Genomic DNA, 19168 nt, shown 5'->3' with positions numbered 1-19168 from the left:
CAGCTCATTTCATTCTTCTCCTCTTTTTCACCACCTTGGACCTGGGTGCAATCCAGGTCCATTTCATTCTTCCCCTCTTGTTTACCACCTTCCTATTCACCACCTTGGACTTGGGTGCCATTCAGGTTTACCTTGTTAGCCATCCACATGCTACTCTCTTGCAACACATTGAAAGTTGGTATATGCTAAATAAAATATTTTATGTTACATGCTTATTATAATTACAGATCACCACCTGTATTAACATTGAAATCCCTTCCATTCTCACCACTTGAAGGTGTCCCATGAGTAGACATGGGTCTCGGTTGACATTGTGGCTTCTAGACCGTGCTTTTTTTAGAGGTACAGGGGATTGCAGAATTACACCACAAGAAGGTTATGCATACAATGCACTGAAAAGTAAAAAATTCCATGCATATTGTATGCACGAGGCATATGACACAGAAAAACTAAACCCTCTTAGCAGAGGTTGAAACATGGGATTGACTTTCAAAGAATGTGTTGTAGGAGAGTAGTATTATGTGCATGGCAGCAAGGTAAACCTGGATGGCACCCAAGTCCCAAGTGGTGAACATGAAAAGAAGAATGCAATGGACCTAGATTGCACCCAAGTCCAAGGTGGTGAACAGGAGGAGAAGAATGTAGTGAACCTAGATCGCACCCAAGTCCAAGGTGGTGAACAAGAGAAGGATGTTGGAGAGGCAGGAAAGCAGGATGGCAACCAGGTCAAAGCCAAAGGTGATAAAGAGGATGTAGGAGGAGAGGCTACAAATGTAAGTATGTCAGCAATAAAGTAGTTTATAGAGGCAGTTCTAAGGGTGATGAATGTTCTAGAAGGTGACAATGAATCATTGGACAATCAAGTGAGGGTTGTTGCCAAAAGGCACAAGGCTAGTCAAGACATGTGTGGCACTGGTGTGTTTCTTTTTATTCCCCAAAGTATACAAACATCTGAACATGTACTAATATTTCCCTTACTTTATAGATTCTAAAAAAAGTATACAAACATCTGAACATGTACTAATATTTCCCTTACTTTATAGATTCTAAAAAAAATAAAGGGAGAGCGGTGCATACGTGTAGTAGTAGGAGTGTAGTTGGAGACAAAAGTAAGGTATATGTTGAATAAAATATTTTATGTTACATTCTTACTACAATCATAAATTACCTATATTATAATTGAAATCCTTTCCATTCTTGCCACTTTTTGGTAGGTGTTCCATGAGTAGGCATGGGATTCGGCTGATGTGGCCTCTGGCTGGGACCCTGCTGGAGAGACCCATAAGTTTAACAGAGAATTGATGTTTTACAAAGCCAAAGGTATAATCAAAGCCAAAGCCAAAATCACCTGACTCTTTCTCTCTCCCATTTTTGCTCCTTGTTTTTAAATCAAGATATTGATTGTATCTTGCAGTGTAAGAACTTGACACCATGCTTTTGCCTCAACAAGAATACCTTAAAGTCCTCAAAGTGCAACACACACATTTCTTGTTCTCTACAAAGGCTTGAAAAGCACAGAGGGTGGTATTGATGTATACATGGTAGGATGTACACTCCAATGACCTACAAAGAGAAGCCAAATGCCACATAGTTTCCCAGAATGACCCTCTAAAGTCTAATTCATATGGCTCTACTTGAGGAGGTGTAAGATCCAAGTACAACCTCTACCCCTTCTACATAAGTAAAGTGGACACAAATGTGCACCGACATTGAACTTTTTCCAATTCTCTATCCAACATGCCACATTGTTCCTGAAAAACATGTAGAGGGAGAACTTGTGGAAAGAAGAGGTTGAGTGGTAGTGGTACCAAAGGTAAAGGCTGTTATGCATTCTAATATTTTTTGATTACATGTCAAATAATGTGCATATTTATGTAGTGGTAGAATTTTTTCCAAGAAAGTCCATTAAAAAAAGTATCTTTCATTCATGAAATTTATAAATAGTTTTTTATTTGAAAAAGATTGATATTTCTTTAAGTTGTGTGGACTCCTATGCCATTTTAAGTTGTGTGGACTCCTATGCCATTTTAAGTTGTGTGGACTCCTATGCCATTTGAAGTCAAGTTTATTTTTATGTCACAAATAATACTAGTTTATAAATCTATGGAGGTCAAACGTGTTCTCAATCTTGAAAAAAATGCCAAAATTTGTTGGGGATTTTAGAGCAATGCCACCTACTAGGAGAACCAGCATGGAAACATCTCCTATATGTTTATGTGTTTTTACTTTTGTCAAGGGAACGGCCCCTTAGCCGTTTTATGTCTTGTAATCTCATTTGTGTGTATTTGTGTATGAACCACCTTTTGTGAGGAAGCTAGCTAGGGCATATCGAAGGAACTGAAGCTGGCCATGGCAATGCAGAGAGTAAGAGCCAAGAGAGTGAGAGATAATAATGCTCGAAGTATTACTGGGAGTAGGCTCTTGACCTTATCTTTTAACATAACCAGACCACACATATTGTTATGACATCGCAAGCTCATTGTCACCACACACACAAACTTATCTAATCCACCCATAGGAGATGGATTATACACAAATACACACAAACGAGATTGCAAGACATAAAACAGCTAAGGGGCCATTCCCTTGATAAAAGTAAACACACATAAACATATAGGAGATGTTTCCATGTTGGTTCTCCTATAGTAGGTTGACATTGCTCTAAAATCCCCAACAAACCCCCCCTCTTCAAAGCAAAGGGGAATAATGCTCGAAGAAGTCTCTAGTACTATAGCAACATGTGACCTCTAGGTTACTCCTGGACCTCAAATCAACAAAGAGAAAATGAGCTCCACCATATCTGCTAGCTCCAAGCACTCCTCCATGGCCAGGATAGCCCCCTCTTCTTTCATACCGTGCAAAGGCTTGTACTGATATGTGAGAGTAGGTAGTGTAGAAGTCGGTGTAGGGTACCATAAGGATTACCTGAATGGAAAACTCAATTTTTTAGAACTAAAATGTCCAATCGTAGTCTTTCTCATCAAGAGAAAGACCTAAAATCTCTCTTATACCTACCATCTCCATGTGTTCCTGTTTTTCTTCTTCTTCTTCATTTTCTACTACTGTTAAGGTTCGCATAATGCTTCTCTTGCTCTTGCTCCATCTTCTTGAAGCATTGATCTTCCTTGTGTCCAAGCCTCTCGCAGTATAATGAGATCGAATCTTACTACCCTTCTTTCCACTTACTCAGCATTGCCTTATCAAAGTCAATGCTAGTATTATCCTGTGTTGATTCTCATGTCCTCCTCAATGAGTACGGCAACCACATCTTCATAGGAAGCATCTTTTGATAGGCGGAGAATAGTCATGACTTGGGAGAATCTTGGTACTTTTTGCATGCTTTTGAGCAACATAGGAATTTTGTCATCATCCTCTACAATCACTCCAATGCTGGAGAGTTGTTGAGTGGTGGACCCAAGGGTACTCAAGTGATCCCCAAGTTCAGCATTTTCATGCATTTTTAAATAAAAAAATTTTTGTTTCAAGAAAACCTTTGAGTTAACAATCTTGTTCCCAAATAAACTTTCCATATTCTCCCATATCTCTTTTGCAGTTTTCTTGAGGTCAAGGTGGTGGTGAATGAGACTGTCACCCAAGCCAAGAATGATTAATGCGATCGCTCGATCATTGCAATCCTCCCAAACTTGAATCTTTTCAGCATCATTCTCTTCTCCTCCCTCATCAGCACAGCAACAGTTACATCTTAGTCTGCCATGTTGGAATGTTGGTAGTACTGTCAAATTTGACCAGTTTGTAGTTGCTCCTTTTGGGTGCCATGATATTGGATGTTGCGGGCAGGTCCGTGATGAAGGGGTAAGGAAAGTGTCAGGATTGATGTACGTGAAGAGGGTCGCAGAAAATGACTCTTAGCATGGTGTCAGAAATGTCCTGCAATAATGTTTACTCCCAATCGTTTTTTTCTTGCCTCCTAACTACTACCTATTGTAAAAGATGTTATACATCAAGATTACGAGCTTTGACTCATGATGATTTAGTTTTTGGTAAAGAACAATTGGCATTCATTGGCATGGTGAGAACTGTGGGGCCCATCCTCCCCTAACATGCTAGTCTAACTTCTATGAGCATAGATATGTCATGGCATTTCTATGGGTGAAAATCTATTGATGTCAAGTGACATGACACTTCCATGGCAGGTACGCTAAGGACTATTGAGGATTTCTACAAGTGGAGGAGAAGTGACTTGGCACTTCTACACTAAAGTGGGCAAATGTGAAGAAGTGCTGTGAGGATTTCTACATGAAAAGAAGTGACACATGGAACTTCTACATTAACGCAATAGGAACTTCTACAAAGTAACTTCTTTGGGCCTAGAAATTATCTGGTAATTATACATGCGTAAAAGTGTGACTTATATAGAGAGATGACCTGGCACTTCCATACTAACATGGCAAGTCCTACTATGGGGGTAAAGAAGTGTTGATGATTTCTATGAGTGGATTAGTGACATAGCACTTCTACACTAATCTAAGAGGAACTTCGAAAAAGCACTTCTACACTAAATGTGGGAGGAACTTCAAAATGTGAAGAAGTATTGAGAAGTGACATAGCAGTTCTACACTAAGTATTGAGAAGTGACCTGGCACTTCCACACTGACATGGCAACAAGTACTATTATGGGCAAAGAAGTGCTGAAGATTTCTACAAGTGGAGAAGTGGCATAGCACTTCTACACTAATGTGGGAGGAACTTCTAAAAGGCACTTCTACACTAAATGTGGGAGGAACTTCTAGATGTAAAGACATGTTAATGATTTCTTTAGCCAAATAAGTGACACATGGAAATTTTACACTAATGCAATATGAACTTTTATAGGCTCAAAAACATTGAGGACTTCTACAAGTGCATAACTATTAATGTTTTTGGGCATAGAAATGGTATGGCACTACTATAAGTGTAGAAATGTGACTTGTATAGATTTTTATAGATTTTGAGGTTTGGACCTTTTTGGTGATTTCTTCATTTTGGACACTATGGAACATTGATATTGGACCTTTTCTTCTCCTTCCTTTCTACTTTCCTCGACATTTATCTAACTCACTTGTCTAGTTTCTTTAACATTTTTCAACAACTTGATTGCTTCCTTTAACATTTATCTTGATCAATTTACTTTTCTTGATATTTCTCTTTTATTGGCAAGACTTACTCCATCAACCTACTTTGTATATAAGTCAGCTTGTCACATAATACATAACACACTATGCAATTGAGTCTTGCTCTTGCTTTGACATTTCTCCTGCTCAATCTACTTTCCTTGATATTTCTCTTTTATTGACAAGACTTGCTCCATTAACCTACTTTGTATATAAGTCAGTTTGTCTCATGGTACAACACACTTGCCAATTGAGTCTTTCTCTTGCTTCTCTACTCTATCATTGTTCTTGTGTAGCTACTGTAGGTGTGAGAGAGAGGAGTGTTTGTTTGGCTACCTAACGATAAGTTGGCATGACAATGGATCAAGAGGAATATGATTATATAGAGGTCTTTGAAAGAAGAGAAGGTTGCATCCATTGCAACACATTAGTAAATTCCCAACAACGTATCTTCATTGTTCTTATTTTCTCTCGTGAATGTATTTCTAAGAGAGATTGGAACATGCCATAACATTTTTGGCATAGGAGAGACCAAAATGGGCTATAACAATGGGAGGCGGCGATGCTTTGCCTGTAGGAATATAAATCATGTGTAGTATATCTAGTGACCTCCCCTATATGGAGTACACCTCATAACCTGTTGCATGAGAAAGTCCTTTGATGGCTCAGTGTGCTCGAAATAAATCCTTTAACAATCATCTTACAAAAAAATGCCTCACACTCACCTCTGGGTCTGTGATGTTCAATCCCACTCTTACTTGGTTAGGATAATGGTTTCCAAGAAACTCTAGCCCTAGTGTGTGATGTTCAATCCCACTCTTACTTGGTTAGGATAATGGTCTCCAAGAAACTCTAGCCCTAGTGTGTGACGTGTCATCTAATCTTGACCAAAGAAAATTTTGAAAGAGGTGGCATAGCTGGACAATGCATATTCTATGAAAAACCTAATAAGAAGTGATAAACCAAGTAGTGGTTAGCGTGAAGTACAAGGGTCTAGATGCCAAATCAAGCTTCCTCCTACTCTAATTCTCAATTTTATTTTTAATGCTCATAAACACACGCACAAACTGTTGTGATGGGGAGATGTCAATGCCAGCCTAGTAACCAAGGTATCTGCTAGTGCATCCTCTCTCAATCCAAGTAAACCACCCCACATCCAAGCCCCCGTACCTGCAAAGAATGACTAATCCAAAATCCCACTGACTTGTGCCAATTAACGGTGGCTCTTCTACCACCAAACAAAATAACTCCAAGGTTATCCAAAAGACACATAGACATGCATGTGAGGCCTCTGAGAACATCTAATAACTCCTCCAAGTCCACTAACTCTTCCTTTTTATGTAGAGGTAATCTAAGGCCCAAGACTCCTGATGAACTTCTTTGTGAGCTGGCGGCTAACTATGTGTGGGCTACATTTGTGAGTTGTAGCACTCAACTCATGATTAGCTAAGAGTTGCTACAATATAGCTAATATCAACTTTGTGTGATAAAGCATGACACCATGTGAGCAATTAAGGGTTTGGAGAAGATAAAGATCACTAGCTCATCTAGTTCCTATGTGAGAGAGGGTGTAATAGCTCCTCAAGTGTGTGATAGTTGGCCTAGAAGTTAGCCTAGAACTATGGCTAATATTACACAATCACTTATTAAAGAAAAAGCTAGAAGCTATAGACAACATTAGTGTGTAGTAAGCTCTCTATGAGCATAAAAGTATCCAAAATTTCTTTGTGTAGCGAACTAAAGTAATCACCATAAACATTGGGAATTCACTCCTAGCCATCCCGTTTATACTAACTTCAACATTTCCTAAACTAGCCTTCCCCGTTCCTTCTGGAGGAACAACGACCATTGAGCATTCGTGCAACATCATAAGCATCAACAAAACAACTTCTCAATTATCCCCATAACAAAGTCTTCTCCTCAATCACAAGGATGTGATCACTATTGAGAAGGGGGAATACTAACTGATTTTGGGGTTAATAAGAGTTGCCACTGTAATTCTACATCAAATTAGATATGGAGGGATGAGCTTCAATATACCATGTATCTATAATGCATCTATCCACATATCCAAAATCTATCCATGTAAGTTTTATAATTATATTCATTGTTTGTGTGTTTCCAGCATCATTTGGATTGTGGTTTGTGAAGCCACGAAGCCAAGACTATAGAGACATTGGGATGCTTCCCTTGATTTTTATCGCAATGAAATGAGATGTGGTTTAAACATCATTTTTCTTATGATGTGACATGTAATTTGAAGATCAATTTTCTTGTGATGTGACATAATTACTTCCCTTGATTTTATGTGATGAGATGACTTCCCTTTATTTTTCTTGTGATGAGATGACATGCGATTCGAAGTGCATTTTTCTTGTGATGATGACATGCAATTTGAAAAGCATTTATACATTCCACATGAATACATTCATTTTGTGTATGACCTTATGAGTGAAGATCTAGCATAAGGCCCTATTCCTTAGCACATTGCCACAAAGGTAAGCACTCAAATCTTGTTGGTGTGCAGAAGAAGATGACAATATCACAATATCATTGCATCAACTTGAGATAAGAAAACCTATTCACCACCATAAGCGTTGCCTAAGAAGAGTCTCATTGTGGAAAACTTGTGGAATTTTCACTCTAAGGTTACTACACTAGTTATTAATAGCTTAGATTGCTCAACTTGGCTTAAGAGAGTAACAATCATTGATTATTATTATTCACCCACCCTATTTGCCCAATGTGAGTTGGGATTAGATGTCCACCTTGCTACTCACTAGCATGTGTTAAATGAGATATTGGGTTCATGATTTGCCCAATGTGAGTTGGGATTAGATGTCCACCTTGCTACTCACTAGCACGTGTTAAATGAGATATTGGGTTCACGATTGCTAGGTATCTTTTGTCTTATTCCATTTAGGATTTCCAATCCTAGACTACTTGGCTACTACTAGCCTACTCATCGCTAAGTTAGTAAACTCATTAGCTAAGATCTACTTGTCGATTAGTATTCCTCAACTCCTCCCTAATAGAGTTAGTATTATTAAGCCATTCAAATAGCTACAAGACAAATGTATAGACCGAATGCTTCATTATATTAATTACTAAGTGTTTATACAAGTGTATCTCACAACTTTCATGAAGCTAATTATAACTTTCATGTATCTCACAACTTTCATGAAGCTAATTATAACTTTCATGTATCTCACAACTTTCATGAAGCTAATTATAACTTTCATGTATCTCACAACTTTCATGAAGTTAATTATAACTTTCGTGTATCTCACAACTTTCATGAATTATATCTCACAACTTGCTAAGAATGTATACAAGTGTATCTCACAACTTGCTAAGAATTCATACAAGTGTATCTCACAACTTTCGTGAAGCTAATTTGATAACCTATCTTTATGATATAACTGAAAAGATAGTATAGTGTCCGACCACACCCTTATATAGTATTTACAATGACTTATGTCCATTGGTTTCTATACTAGGATCTTGGAACCTCTTCAAAACTCATTGGATTTATCAAGAATCTTGGGACTCATCGACTCACCTATTGCTTGGTAATTTCTTCACCAACTCTGTATTTCTTATTAGAGACTAAGATCCATGGTCCTTCCACTCCTCTCACAGATCATGATGGTAAAAATTTAATTTGAGCTTCGACCATTCTTATTAAGTCTCAATGTAACCATTCGGACTTGGTAAATTTCTTCTTGCCCAAAGCCTCCACGATCTCCCTTGGCCCCCAGTCTTTTCGTGGCCTTTTTATTTCCTTGGGGCCTTCTTCTTTCTGCCCTTGGGGCAACTCTATAAGCATTAAGCTCCTACTGCATTTTCATTTTTCTTATTTTAAAAAACTGGCTCAGATGGTTCTTGAGTGTAGTTATGTTAATTTGTTGTGATTTTGGAGAGAGAGAGAGAGAGAGAGAGAGAGAGAGAGAGAGAGAGAGAGAGATGCAATCTTTTTGTAAATCACAACTAGCTTGATGGTTGGCGGGCTAGCTAGCTTACTATTTTAAACACATTAGGAGGTAGCCTAGTGGTTAGTGGATTAACAGTAAACTAGCTTGATGCCTTACTATGTCAAACCATCTTGTTGGTTTGGATATAACCACCAGAGACAAGCTCATAATTGAAATAATGTCTAAAAAACCAGCTAGCTATATGCCCAAAGAGAATAAGCTAGCTACGTAGTTTGCTAGTTGAGAAAAAATAGCTATGATTAAAACATTGTCTAAAAAATCAACTAGCTAAAAGAATCAATGAGCTAGCTAGTTTTGCAGGGCCAAGAAGAAATAGTTTACCGATGTTGAAAACATCTAAAAAACCAGCTACTAAGAGAACCAGTTAGCTAGTTGGAAAACCACTACACTAGATCCAAATTATCTTATAAATGTAATTTTATTCATAAATTTAAGTGATCTCTACCTAACATTTGTGGGTAAGAACCCTAACATAAAGATTGGGAGGAAGAGCTTCAAAAATTACAAGCCTTGGTACGTCTGAAAAACTCATGAACATGTGCTACTAAAAAACAAACATAGACTTTGACCTAACCCAATAAGCTCTTAACATATGATCTAGATGGACAATCACTACATGCCCATGTGTCCTTAGTCAATTCCTTATTTGTTAACCATTGAGATCTTCATTGTGTGTCATAAACCTAAGTGCCTTGTGGAAGCTAGTTATTTTTTCAAAGGGAGATAATGTGAGTGGCATTGAATTGAACGTATTCATGGGACATGCAAAGACTATGGGTGTATATTAGTCATGGGGTTATATGCTTCTAATCAAGCATAACGTTTGAGGTAAGTCATATAGATACAATGCATGTATCTTAAGAAATAATATAGTAATCATGTATCTAAATCATATTTATAATGCTTAATGTTTAACTCCACTTAGTTCTTGAATATTGTAAACTAGTTTTATGAATTATGTACTTGTACTCAAGAAATGCTCAATTTGCATCAAAGAACATGTGAGTAAAAATAGTTTTTAGAAGTTTATCAAACAAGTTTATAAAATAACATGAAGTTCGTAATTTAAAAAAAGATGAATTTCTATGTATCTTCTCATATGAGTCATACCAAGTCTTTGTGGTTGAAGAGGAATGCAAAAGAGTAGAATGCATGTGTCATGTTAATTATATGAATGATATGTTTATAATTCATAATGTTCATCATACTACTTGCTTCAAACCCATACCCTATAAACATCCTTCTTGTTTTGAATATCTCTCATGTTATCATGCCAAAATAGTTTCATTCTAGCAATGGCTTCATTACTTAGGACTTCTCGTTGTATGGCATTGTGTTGATGCAGAAGAGAGGCTTCTTAGTTATTATAGCAAAATAGCTTTACTCTAGTAATGACTTCATTACTTAGGACTTCTCCTTCTATGGCATTGTGTTGATGCCGAGAGGCTTCTTGGTTTGTGATCCATCACTTCCATTCTATGGCCACTATTGGAGGCATTTTGATGTAGGGGGGATATTTGGATGTAACTCACAAAATCCAAGAGGGGGGGGGGGTGCTCTTGGGAATTTCAAAATGGACAAGGGGTTATCCCACATTTTTATCATGTTCAACTCAAGAGTGGTATCTCACTTTTAAAATTTGCTTAAGGTCTCGAAAGGGGGTAATTTAAATTTGAATAACCCCCACTACGTACCCGTTATTAATGCTTACAACTCCACCTCTTTTCTTATGACTTACAGCCACTAACACCATGCCATAGGGAGAGCACTCAATAATTGTTAGGGGGATCAAGGACAGCCCACTAATTTGCTTATGCCTACTAAATTAGAGATTTCTCTATGTCTCCTAAGGAATTAAGCATGGCTAATCACCTTGTTGAATTGGTTGCAAATTTACAAGATTTGGGAGGCTAATGGAACTTTAAGTATGGATTAATTTACCAAGGTTCTTGCACCAATGGCTTAGTAATTCGATTGCTTAGCAATCTATCCTAATTAAGAACACAAATCTTTTGCCTAATTCACATGCCCTAAAGTGGCTTGTTTAAGCAGTTTCATGAGGCTTAAATCCACTTAATTCTTCAAATGTTTATGGTTTTGCAAAAATGAAGGATTCTAAATAACGGCTAAAATTGGGTTCTAAGCACCTAAAAACACTTAAAAATCAATCCCATGATTAGATTAAGTTCAATTTTTAGGTTTTTATGTCTCTTGAGCTCCCTAATTACCACTTAATCCCCAAAAAAGTAGATAAATGCTACTAAAATGTGAATTTCTTTTACTTTTTGATGTTCTGATGCCTTCTAAATGCTTTTAACTAATTTCTAAATGATTTGCAAACAAAAACAAGAATCTACAAGCACTTTTTGGATCAAACAAGCATACAAACCAAGCCTTTTCCCATCTTTTTTCTCACATGAAAACATGAAAGTTCACACACACACACACACACGCACACACACACAAAAAGGTCTCTTCACCCTCAGGCTATGAAGACTCCAAGTAAATGAAATGAAAGAGAAAAGTAAAGGAAGCTTACTGACCATCCCCAACAATGACATATTAAGGCAAAAAGTCTCCTCTAATCCCTTAATGTCATGGACCCTCATTCTCAATAAGTTAGATCTTGAGCCGAGCTTAAGGACTTGCTTACTTCTTCCCACATCTGTTATCACCTCGGTGTGTGGCTCAATCTACTTGGGTAGTCACCTCTCTCTCACACACACTCTCTCTCACAAGCACAAGCACAAGCACAAGCACACTAGCATGGATTAAGAAATGATTAGCAAGAGGGTTAACAAGAGCAAGACTCAAATTGTTAAATGGGAGGGTCCTTTGCATTATGAGGGAAATTAATGTGTATACAAGGTCGTAGGTGTTCATACTCACTTAAAGTGTGTCCATTATGGCACAATATAGTTTTGGCTCACTCATGGCCTCATATAATTATAATGATGGTTCTCATAGTACATTCGTAAAACATTCATAGAGCACCTTCACTAGGAATTTGTACAAGCTTGTTACTACTCTTGAAGCAAGAATTGCGAAAGCAGCACCTTGAACATCATGGGCGCTTGTCCATGTTGTGGAATCTCCTTGTTGCTCTTGGTGTCAGTGTGTTTGCCCTTTTTTGGTTGGTGTCGGCAAGATGACCCCTTTCCCACCAATAAAGCTTAATATACTCGTTGAACCAACAAAAGAATACGATTTGGTTAAGAACTTGGAGAACTTCCATTTAAATATCAATTTTTAGCAACTCTTAGTCTTGTCTCTACCTTGGAAAATAAGTTTAGAGCAAAGATGTTTTACGCCTATCCAAATGTAATCTTGGACCTCTACCTTGCAAAATAAAGTTCAAAGCAAAGATGTTTTAAGCCTATCCAAATGTACTTGTATTTTGATGCTTTGGTGACATGCGGGCCATTGCCTCCTCTTAGCCGGCCGCCCAAGATAAAAGCAGCGAGTGAGAGAGTGTGTGGCAGCATACATGAGAGGTGGTCTCCCCTTGATTACAGAATTTTTTGAGAGCCCCTCCCCCCACCTCCCCACTCTCAAGCGAGGGGGTGAGTGACGCCTTGCCTTGTGGCAAGTGTCCTGGAGTGGATGGACTCCCAGTTTCCCTGTTCCTTCGTCACGGGGACCTCATGGAGGACAGCTTTTAGACCACCTTCAAAGAGATAGTCTCATGCTTGAGGGGCTTTTGGAGGGGCTCATTCACTTGATTCCCAAGGAGGGTGGTGACCATTTGGAGGTATGACAGTGGTGTCCCATCACCCTCCCTGGCAGCACCTACAAAGTCCTTGCCAAAGCCATCAGCTGCTGCCTGCAGCCTCACCTTCCAGATCTGTTTCATGGCACATAGATATACGAGCATTTTGGATAACATCTTAACTTTCTGGAGGTGACCCCCATGTCCCGCTTTCCCCACGAGGCTCTGGCAGTGCTGCTCCTTGACTTTGAGAAATCCTACGACAAAGTGGATTGGGATTTCCTCAAGGGAACCATGTTTTGGATGGGATTCCCGGCCAGATGATCCAGGGACTCTCAGCACTTTATTCGGCTGCCCGCGCTCAGGTCCTCATTCAGGGGGCAAACGGAACAGGTTCCTGGTTTCCAAATCAGTCCGTCAGGGGTGCCCACTCGCCCCTTTCTCTTTCTGTTTGTTGCTGGGGCGATGAGCAGTTTCTTGGATGCCCAAGGGACTGGGCTGCAAGGTCTTCATCTCCCCAACTGCTCATAGGAGGAGATTCTACACTCGGAGATTGCAGCTGATACCGCCGCCTACCTATGCGAACATGAGGGAAATCTTCAGTGATTTGCACAGGCCATCTAGGTCTCAGGTCAATTGGCACAAGTCATGTGGTTTTTGGGTTGGATCCTCCTCACCCGCCCTGGCTTTGAGACCATTTGAGTCTTCTAGACTCGGAGTCTGCAGATGATACCACAGCCTACCTATCCGGAGAGGAGGGAAATCTTTAGTGACTTGCACAGGTCATCAAGGTCTTCTGCTTGGCATTAGGAGCTTTGATCAACTGGCACAAGTCATGTGGTTTTTGGATTTGATCCTCACACACCCCATGGATTTGAGACCAGTTGAGTCTTTTTAGTGGATTCCCCATGGCACCTTGGTCATATACCTTGGATGTGAGGCGGGGATTGATATCTCGCCACCACAGCAATAGCTTGCCCCTCTTCTTATGAGCATTTAGAAGAAGCTCCTCTACTGGAGCACCACCCGGCTCTCCCTCGTTGGTCATTGTGGTGGCCAACCAAGTGCTCTTGGCCACCATGTGGTACATTACCTCTTGCTCGGCGAGGCTCATGGCCATCTTGTGAATGCCAAGATGGCATGGAGGGTTATTATTCAGCCCCATCATTGTGATGGGTTGGGCATCATCAATCCAGTTGTTCAAAGCAAAGCCTTATTGGGCAAGCTGGTTGTTCGAGGCCTTCAGCCAGGGGAAAGCCCTGGAAGGTCTTCCTTCTCGCTTGGATTTTGGCCCATATGTCGTCTTTGAGTGGACGGTGGATCCCTAGTGTAAGGTGGATCTTTACAGAAGCCTGAGCCTGTGGCCTCAACTCCTCCTTCAAGGAACACTTCACTGCCATTTTGATTAGAGCTTGGGGCCAAGCCAATCCTTACCCAGTTATCCCCGATCCTTGATGAGGAGAGACTCCGCCAACCCCTAATTTGGAACTCCCTCTTCAAGATGCCCAGTTGCCACCCCTTGGGCACTCGCTCTCACATTGTGTGGGGGCCCCTCGGTATTGGTCCCGCTTAGTTGCTAGTTGCATGGAGAGTGGGTTAGCTTCAGGAGGCTCCCCATAGAGACATAGGACCGTCGACGACCGTAGCCTTACAGGCATCCGGGGCCGCGATCAGATTACCCTCGACATCGACTCCCCCCCCGTGGAGTGGTTTGGCACTTTCACTCGCCATGATATCCCTCTAGTAGTCCTTGGTTCTGATGGGGGGCCTGTGCTCATTTTCTCAGTTGGTCCCCATGCTGACTGTCCCTCTCCCCCTCAGTGGACTACAGTGATGGATCTCTTCAGTGGGTGAGGCTTCTTGCCTTTCATGCTCTTTAGTGGCACATCGACGCTCCTTCGTCCAAGGTGGCCCGAGACAATTCCTAGCACCTATGGCTCTGAGAGAGTCGACCTGTGATGTTGCGCACTCCCTATATGCTCATAGTAGGAGCTTCTACACTCGGAGATTGCAAATGACACCGCCGCCTACCTATCCGGGGAGGAGAGAAATCTTCGGTGATTTGCACAGGCTATCCTAGGTCTCAGATCAACTCACACAAGTCATGTTGTGTTTGGGTTGGATCCTCACCCACCCCGGCTTTGAGACCATTTGAGTCTTCTAGACTCGGAGTCTACAGATGATACCGCCACCTACCTATTTGGAGAGGAGGGAAATCTTGAGTGATTTGCACAGGCCATTGAGGTCTTCTCCTTGGCATCAAGAGCTCATATCAACTGGCACAAGTCATGTGGTTTTTGGAGTGGATCCTCACCCACCCCGGATTTGAGACCAGTTGAGCCTTTTCAGTAGATTCCCCATGGCACCCTAGGCAGATACCTTGGAAAGTTGGATGTGAGGTGGGGATTGATATCTCGCAACAGAAATAGCTTGCCCCTCTTCTTCTGAGCATTCAGAAGAAGCTCCTCTACTGGAGAACAACCCGACACTCCCTAGTCATTGTGGTGGCCAACCAGGTGCTCTTGCTAGCATGTGGTACATTACCTCTTGCTCGGCGTTCTCTTGGGCATACCTTGGATAGGTGCAGAGTCTAATGGCCATCCTGTGAGGGCCAAGATGGCCTGGAGGGTTATTATTCAGCCCCATCATTGTGGTGGGTTGGGGATTATCAATCGAGTTGTTCAGAGCAAAGCCTTCTTGGGCAAGGTGGTCGTTCGAGGCCTTCATCTAGGGGAGAGCCTTGGAAGGCCTTCCTCCTCGCTTGGATTCGGCCCATACGTTCTCTCTCAGTGGACCTTGGACCCCTAGTGTGCGGTGGATCTTCATAGAGGCCTAAGCTAGAGGCTTGAGCCCATGGCCTCAACTCCTCCTTCGAGGAACGCTTCGCTACCATTTTGATCAGAGCTTGGGGCCAAGCCGTCCCCATGGCCAGCTATCTATCTCCCCTTGAGAAGACTACAGTGGTGGATCCGACAAGACTAACATTAAACAATTGAGGCCCATCACTCTCCTTGGATCTGCATATAAGATCCTAGCTAAAGCCTTGAGTATAAGGTTGCAGCCGATTCTCCAAAGGACTATCCATGATACACAGAATGGGTTCCTCCAAGGAAGGAGTATATTTGATAACATCTTTTCTTTCTGGGAAGCTGTCAAGTGGGCAAAGTCTAGTCAGCAGCCTCTTGCCATTCTTTTGCTTGATTTTGAAAAAGCTTATGACAAAGTGGATTGGGATTTTTTGGAGGGCACTAAGGCACATATGGGGTTTTCCCAAAACTAGATCAGAGGGGTGTCCTGCCTATACAGGGAGGCTCATAGCACTGTTTTAGCTTGTGGGGGGCGCGGTGAGCGTTTTCAGATTTCCCGTTCGGTGAGGCAAGGCTGTCCCCTCGCCCCTTTACTGTACCTCATTGTAGCTGAGGCTATGAGCAGGTTTCTTCAGGCTGCCCCTAGTGTTGTGGGTCTCAAGCTGCCTTTATGCACGGAGGAAGAGTTTTTGGACTCTGAGTTAGCAGATGATATGGCATTGTTCCTTGAGGCTTCACATGCTTGTTTATGTGCTTTCCGGACAGCCTTGGAGGCCTTTTGTTTGGCAGCAGAAGCTACTATCAATTGGCATAAATCAATTGGTTTTTGGATCAGTGATTCTCCTCTTGTAGATTGGGACACAGATGTTGGTTTTACTTGGATTGAGAGAGGATGCTCTGACATCCCCCCTGCACAACAGTTTGCTCTAGTGCTCTTAAGCATTAAAAGCAAACTTCATCATTGGAGTAGGAGGAAGCTCGACTTGGCCTCTAGAGCTTTGGTGGTTAACCAAGTTTTGCTAGCCATGACTTGGTTTATTGCTTCGTGCTGGATTTTTCATAAGGGCTGCATTCGCCAGCTTCGTCGCCTCATTCAAAACTTTCTTTGGTCAGGGCTTGATGGAAATGCACACACCAGGGCCAGAGTTTCTTGGGAAACCATTATCAGGCCTAAGCAGGAAGGGGGATCGAATATCATTGACCCCGAGGTGTAGTGTAAGGCTTTGCTTCTGTAAGCTTGTTGTTAGGGGCTTTCTTCCAGGCACTAAGCCATGGAAGGACTTTCTCATGCAGCAGATCACGAAGTGTGTCCCTGTTCGCGGAGGTGACTAGAAATTCACCTCACGCTTTATTTTTTTAGATGCAGTTCACCGCTCCCCTTCATGCCCTCTGGTTAGGTCCCTCCTACGGGCTTGGGACTGCCTGAGGAGTTTTTTGGTACACATCCCCCTGCGTTCAGTGGAGGAAGCTAAGAGGCAACCCATTTTGTGGAATGATTTGATCTTAGATGTGCAAGGTAGGCCTCTGGGGGCAGCTATGCATATTCTCTGGGCTGGCTGGGAGACCCTATGCCCCACAGTGCTGGCTTGGAAGAGGTTTCAGAGCCTTACCGAGGTGCAGAGATTGGATTTCACGCAGCATTTGAGAGGCTCTAGCCGGAGGATTGCACAGATTGATGCATCCATTCCCAACCACTGGATTACTGGATCTTTTTTGGAAGGTCGTCATCATTCTTGGTTTGGGGTTTTCTCTAGGACAGGTGTTCCTCTTCAGGTTATGGGTATCTCCTTGCCTAGGGAGGATGATGTACCGGTCTTTTTTTCTGTACAGGATGGATGGCAGCTGGAGAGATGTGATGTGCAGGACCTTATTGAGGGCCCCCAGATTCGTCCAGTCAGAGTTGTTGGCAGGTTAGGGAAGCACGTCTTTGTTGACCCCCCCCCCTCCCCCCACCCCCGCCAGGGATGATCACAGAGAGGGTTAGCCTTTGGTTGTAGCCTTTGGTTGTTTGGGGGCTACCCTATCAGACATTTGCTTTGGGACCCCGGTGAGTGGAAGTGGAAGGATGCTTGTAACCCTTTGAAAAGCATGCCTTTTTTCGGTTGTACGGTACGGAATGCCAGACATCTTATCTTGGGACACATTCAGAGTGTCCTTACTCTTAGACCCCATTGGGAGTCTTATGGCATTTCGATTGACATTCAGAGGGTATTTTGGCGGAGATTGTGGCATTCTTATAGGAAGCCACAGATTTCCTCCTTTATCTGGGTTTTCCTTCATGGTGGTCTGGCCACCAATCAGTGGAGGTCTGTTTTACTGGTGCTTGCCCAGCATGCCCTAGATGTGCAGGAGTTTCGGAGTCAATTTACCATTGTTTATGGGAATGCAGGGAAGCACAGAGGGTTTGGTTTGCGATTGCACCCCTCTTTGGTAGGATTAAGAGGGACGCTATCATTTCTTTTGGTTCTATCATTTGGTTGACACACTCTGGGCCTGAGCTGAGGTTCGAGGGACTGACAGGAGCTTGGCCATTATGGTTAGGCAAGGAGTTGCTCGGCAGTGTTGTCTTCAGGATTTGCCACTTTCACACTTTGTCCCTCCAGCACAGAGGTTAGACAGTTCTTGGGAGATTATTGCTAGCATCTCAGGCTGGAATATCTGGAAGGCTAGATGCACTGAGGCCATTGAGGGTACTCCCGTTCTTGTTAATGAATCTCCCCAGTATGCGCTGGTCTGCTGCCTCAAAGATCTGGTGTAGGGAATGTGGCTCTCTGAATAAAATGGGATATCTCTCTCTGATGGCTGTATATGCTTTGCATAATGCTCCTCACTCTCCACCTCCTCTCTGCACAATCTGCATACCCTCTCCTCTCAGGGGATCCGTGCTGCTCTGCCAGTCTCGATCTCCAATCGATGTGATGAGACTCTAAGCTGACCAATAGCTACTCGGGAGCCGTGTGGTAAAAGCCCTCCATGTATCTAGGCCTCTCTATAAATCCATCATCAGTGCTACTCATGAAGTGATCTCTGTAGTATAGCATCTTCGGTGGAAGAGGCTGTGTAGGCAATATCCATGTCTCTCGTGTATAGAGCTGCCATAGGTCCTGTCTCAATACTTTGTTCCTCTCACTATGAGAGAGACGGATTTGTGGTGCATCCCTGTCATACTGGAATGGTGGTAGATGATCCATGTCTAGGCCATGCTGTGAGAAAAAATGTGTGACTTGTGCATACCATGATCCTCTGTCTCCTGCCTCAGCCAGCTGTCTAGATGCCTCAAAAGCTCTGTATGACAATCTGTCTTGTGGCATCTCTCTGAATCTATCTAGCAGGCATATAGTTTGGAATATGGCCTCTACCATCATAGGAGGCGCAGCAAACTCTGCTCGGATAATGTCATGAGGTACTGACGGTTTGCTGCGTATCATGCGTGCCATCATGAGGGCCTATGGTCTCTCTATCTGTGTCCACCAATGGGTAGCAAGGCCTGGCGCCCATACCGCTGCTCCATACATTAGTGCCGGTGTGACTAATGTGTCAAATAGC

General features: G+C 42.1%; 1 protein-coding gene across 1 annotated transcript in view; it reads left to right on the top strand.

The window, feature by feature from the left end:
* The first annotated feature begins 590 nt into the window (after nucleotides 1–590).
* The window catches only part of LOC147626892 (beta-glucosidase 42-like), a 65257-nt gene continuing 46679 nt past the window's right edge, over nucleotides 591–19168 (top strand). Inside the window, exon 1 of the mRNA XM_086815217.1 lies at nucleotides 591–773. Within this exon, the coding sequence (XP_086671343.1) occupies nucleotides 591–773 (183 nt within the window). The remainder of the gene's footprint in view (nucleotides 774–19168) is intronic.

The sequence above is a fragment of the Cibotium barometz genome, chromosome 21 (genome assembly GCF_041138505.1).
Source record: "Cibotium barometz isolate CiBa-2024 chromosome 21, ASM4113850v1, whole genome shotgun sequence".
NCBI classification, from domain to species: domain Eukaryota; kingdom Viridiplantae; phylum Streptophyta; class Polypodiopsida; order Cyatheales; family Cibotiaceae; genus Cibotium; species Cibotium barometz.
Note: the sequence above shows the minus strand (reverse complement) of the source record. Positions and strands in the feature narration are given on the sequence as shown.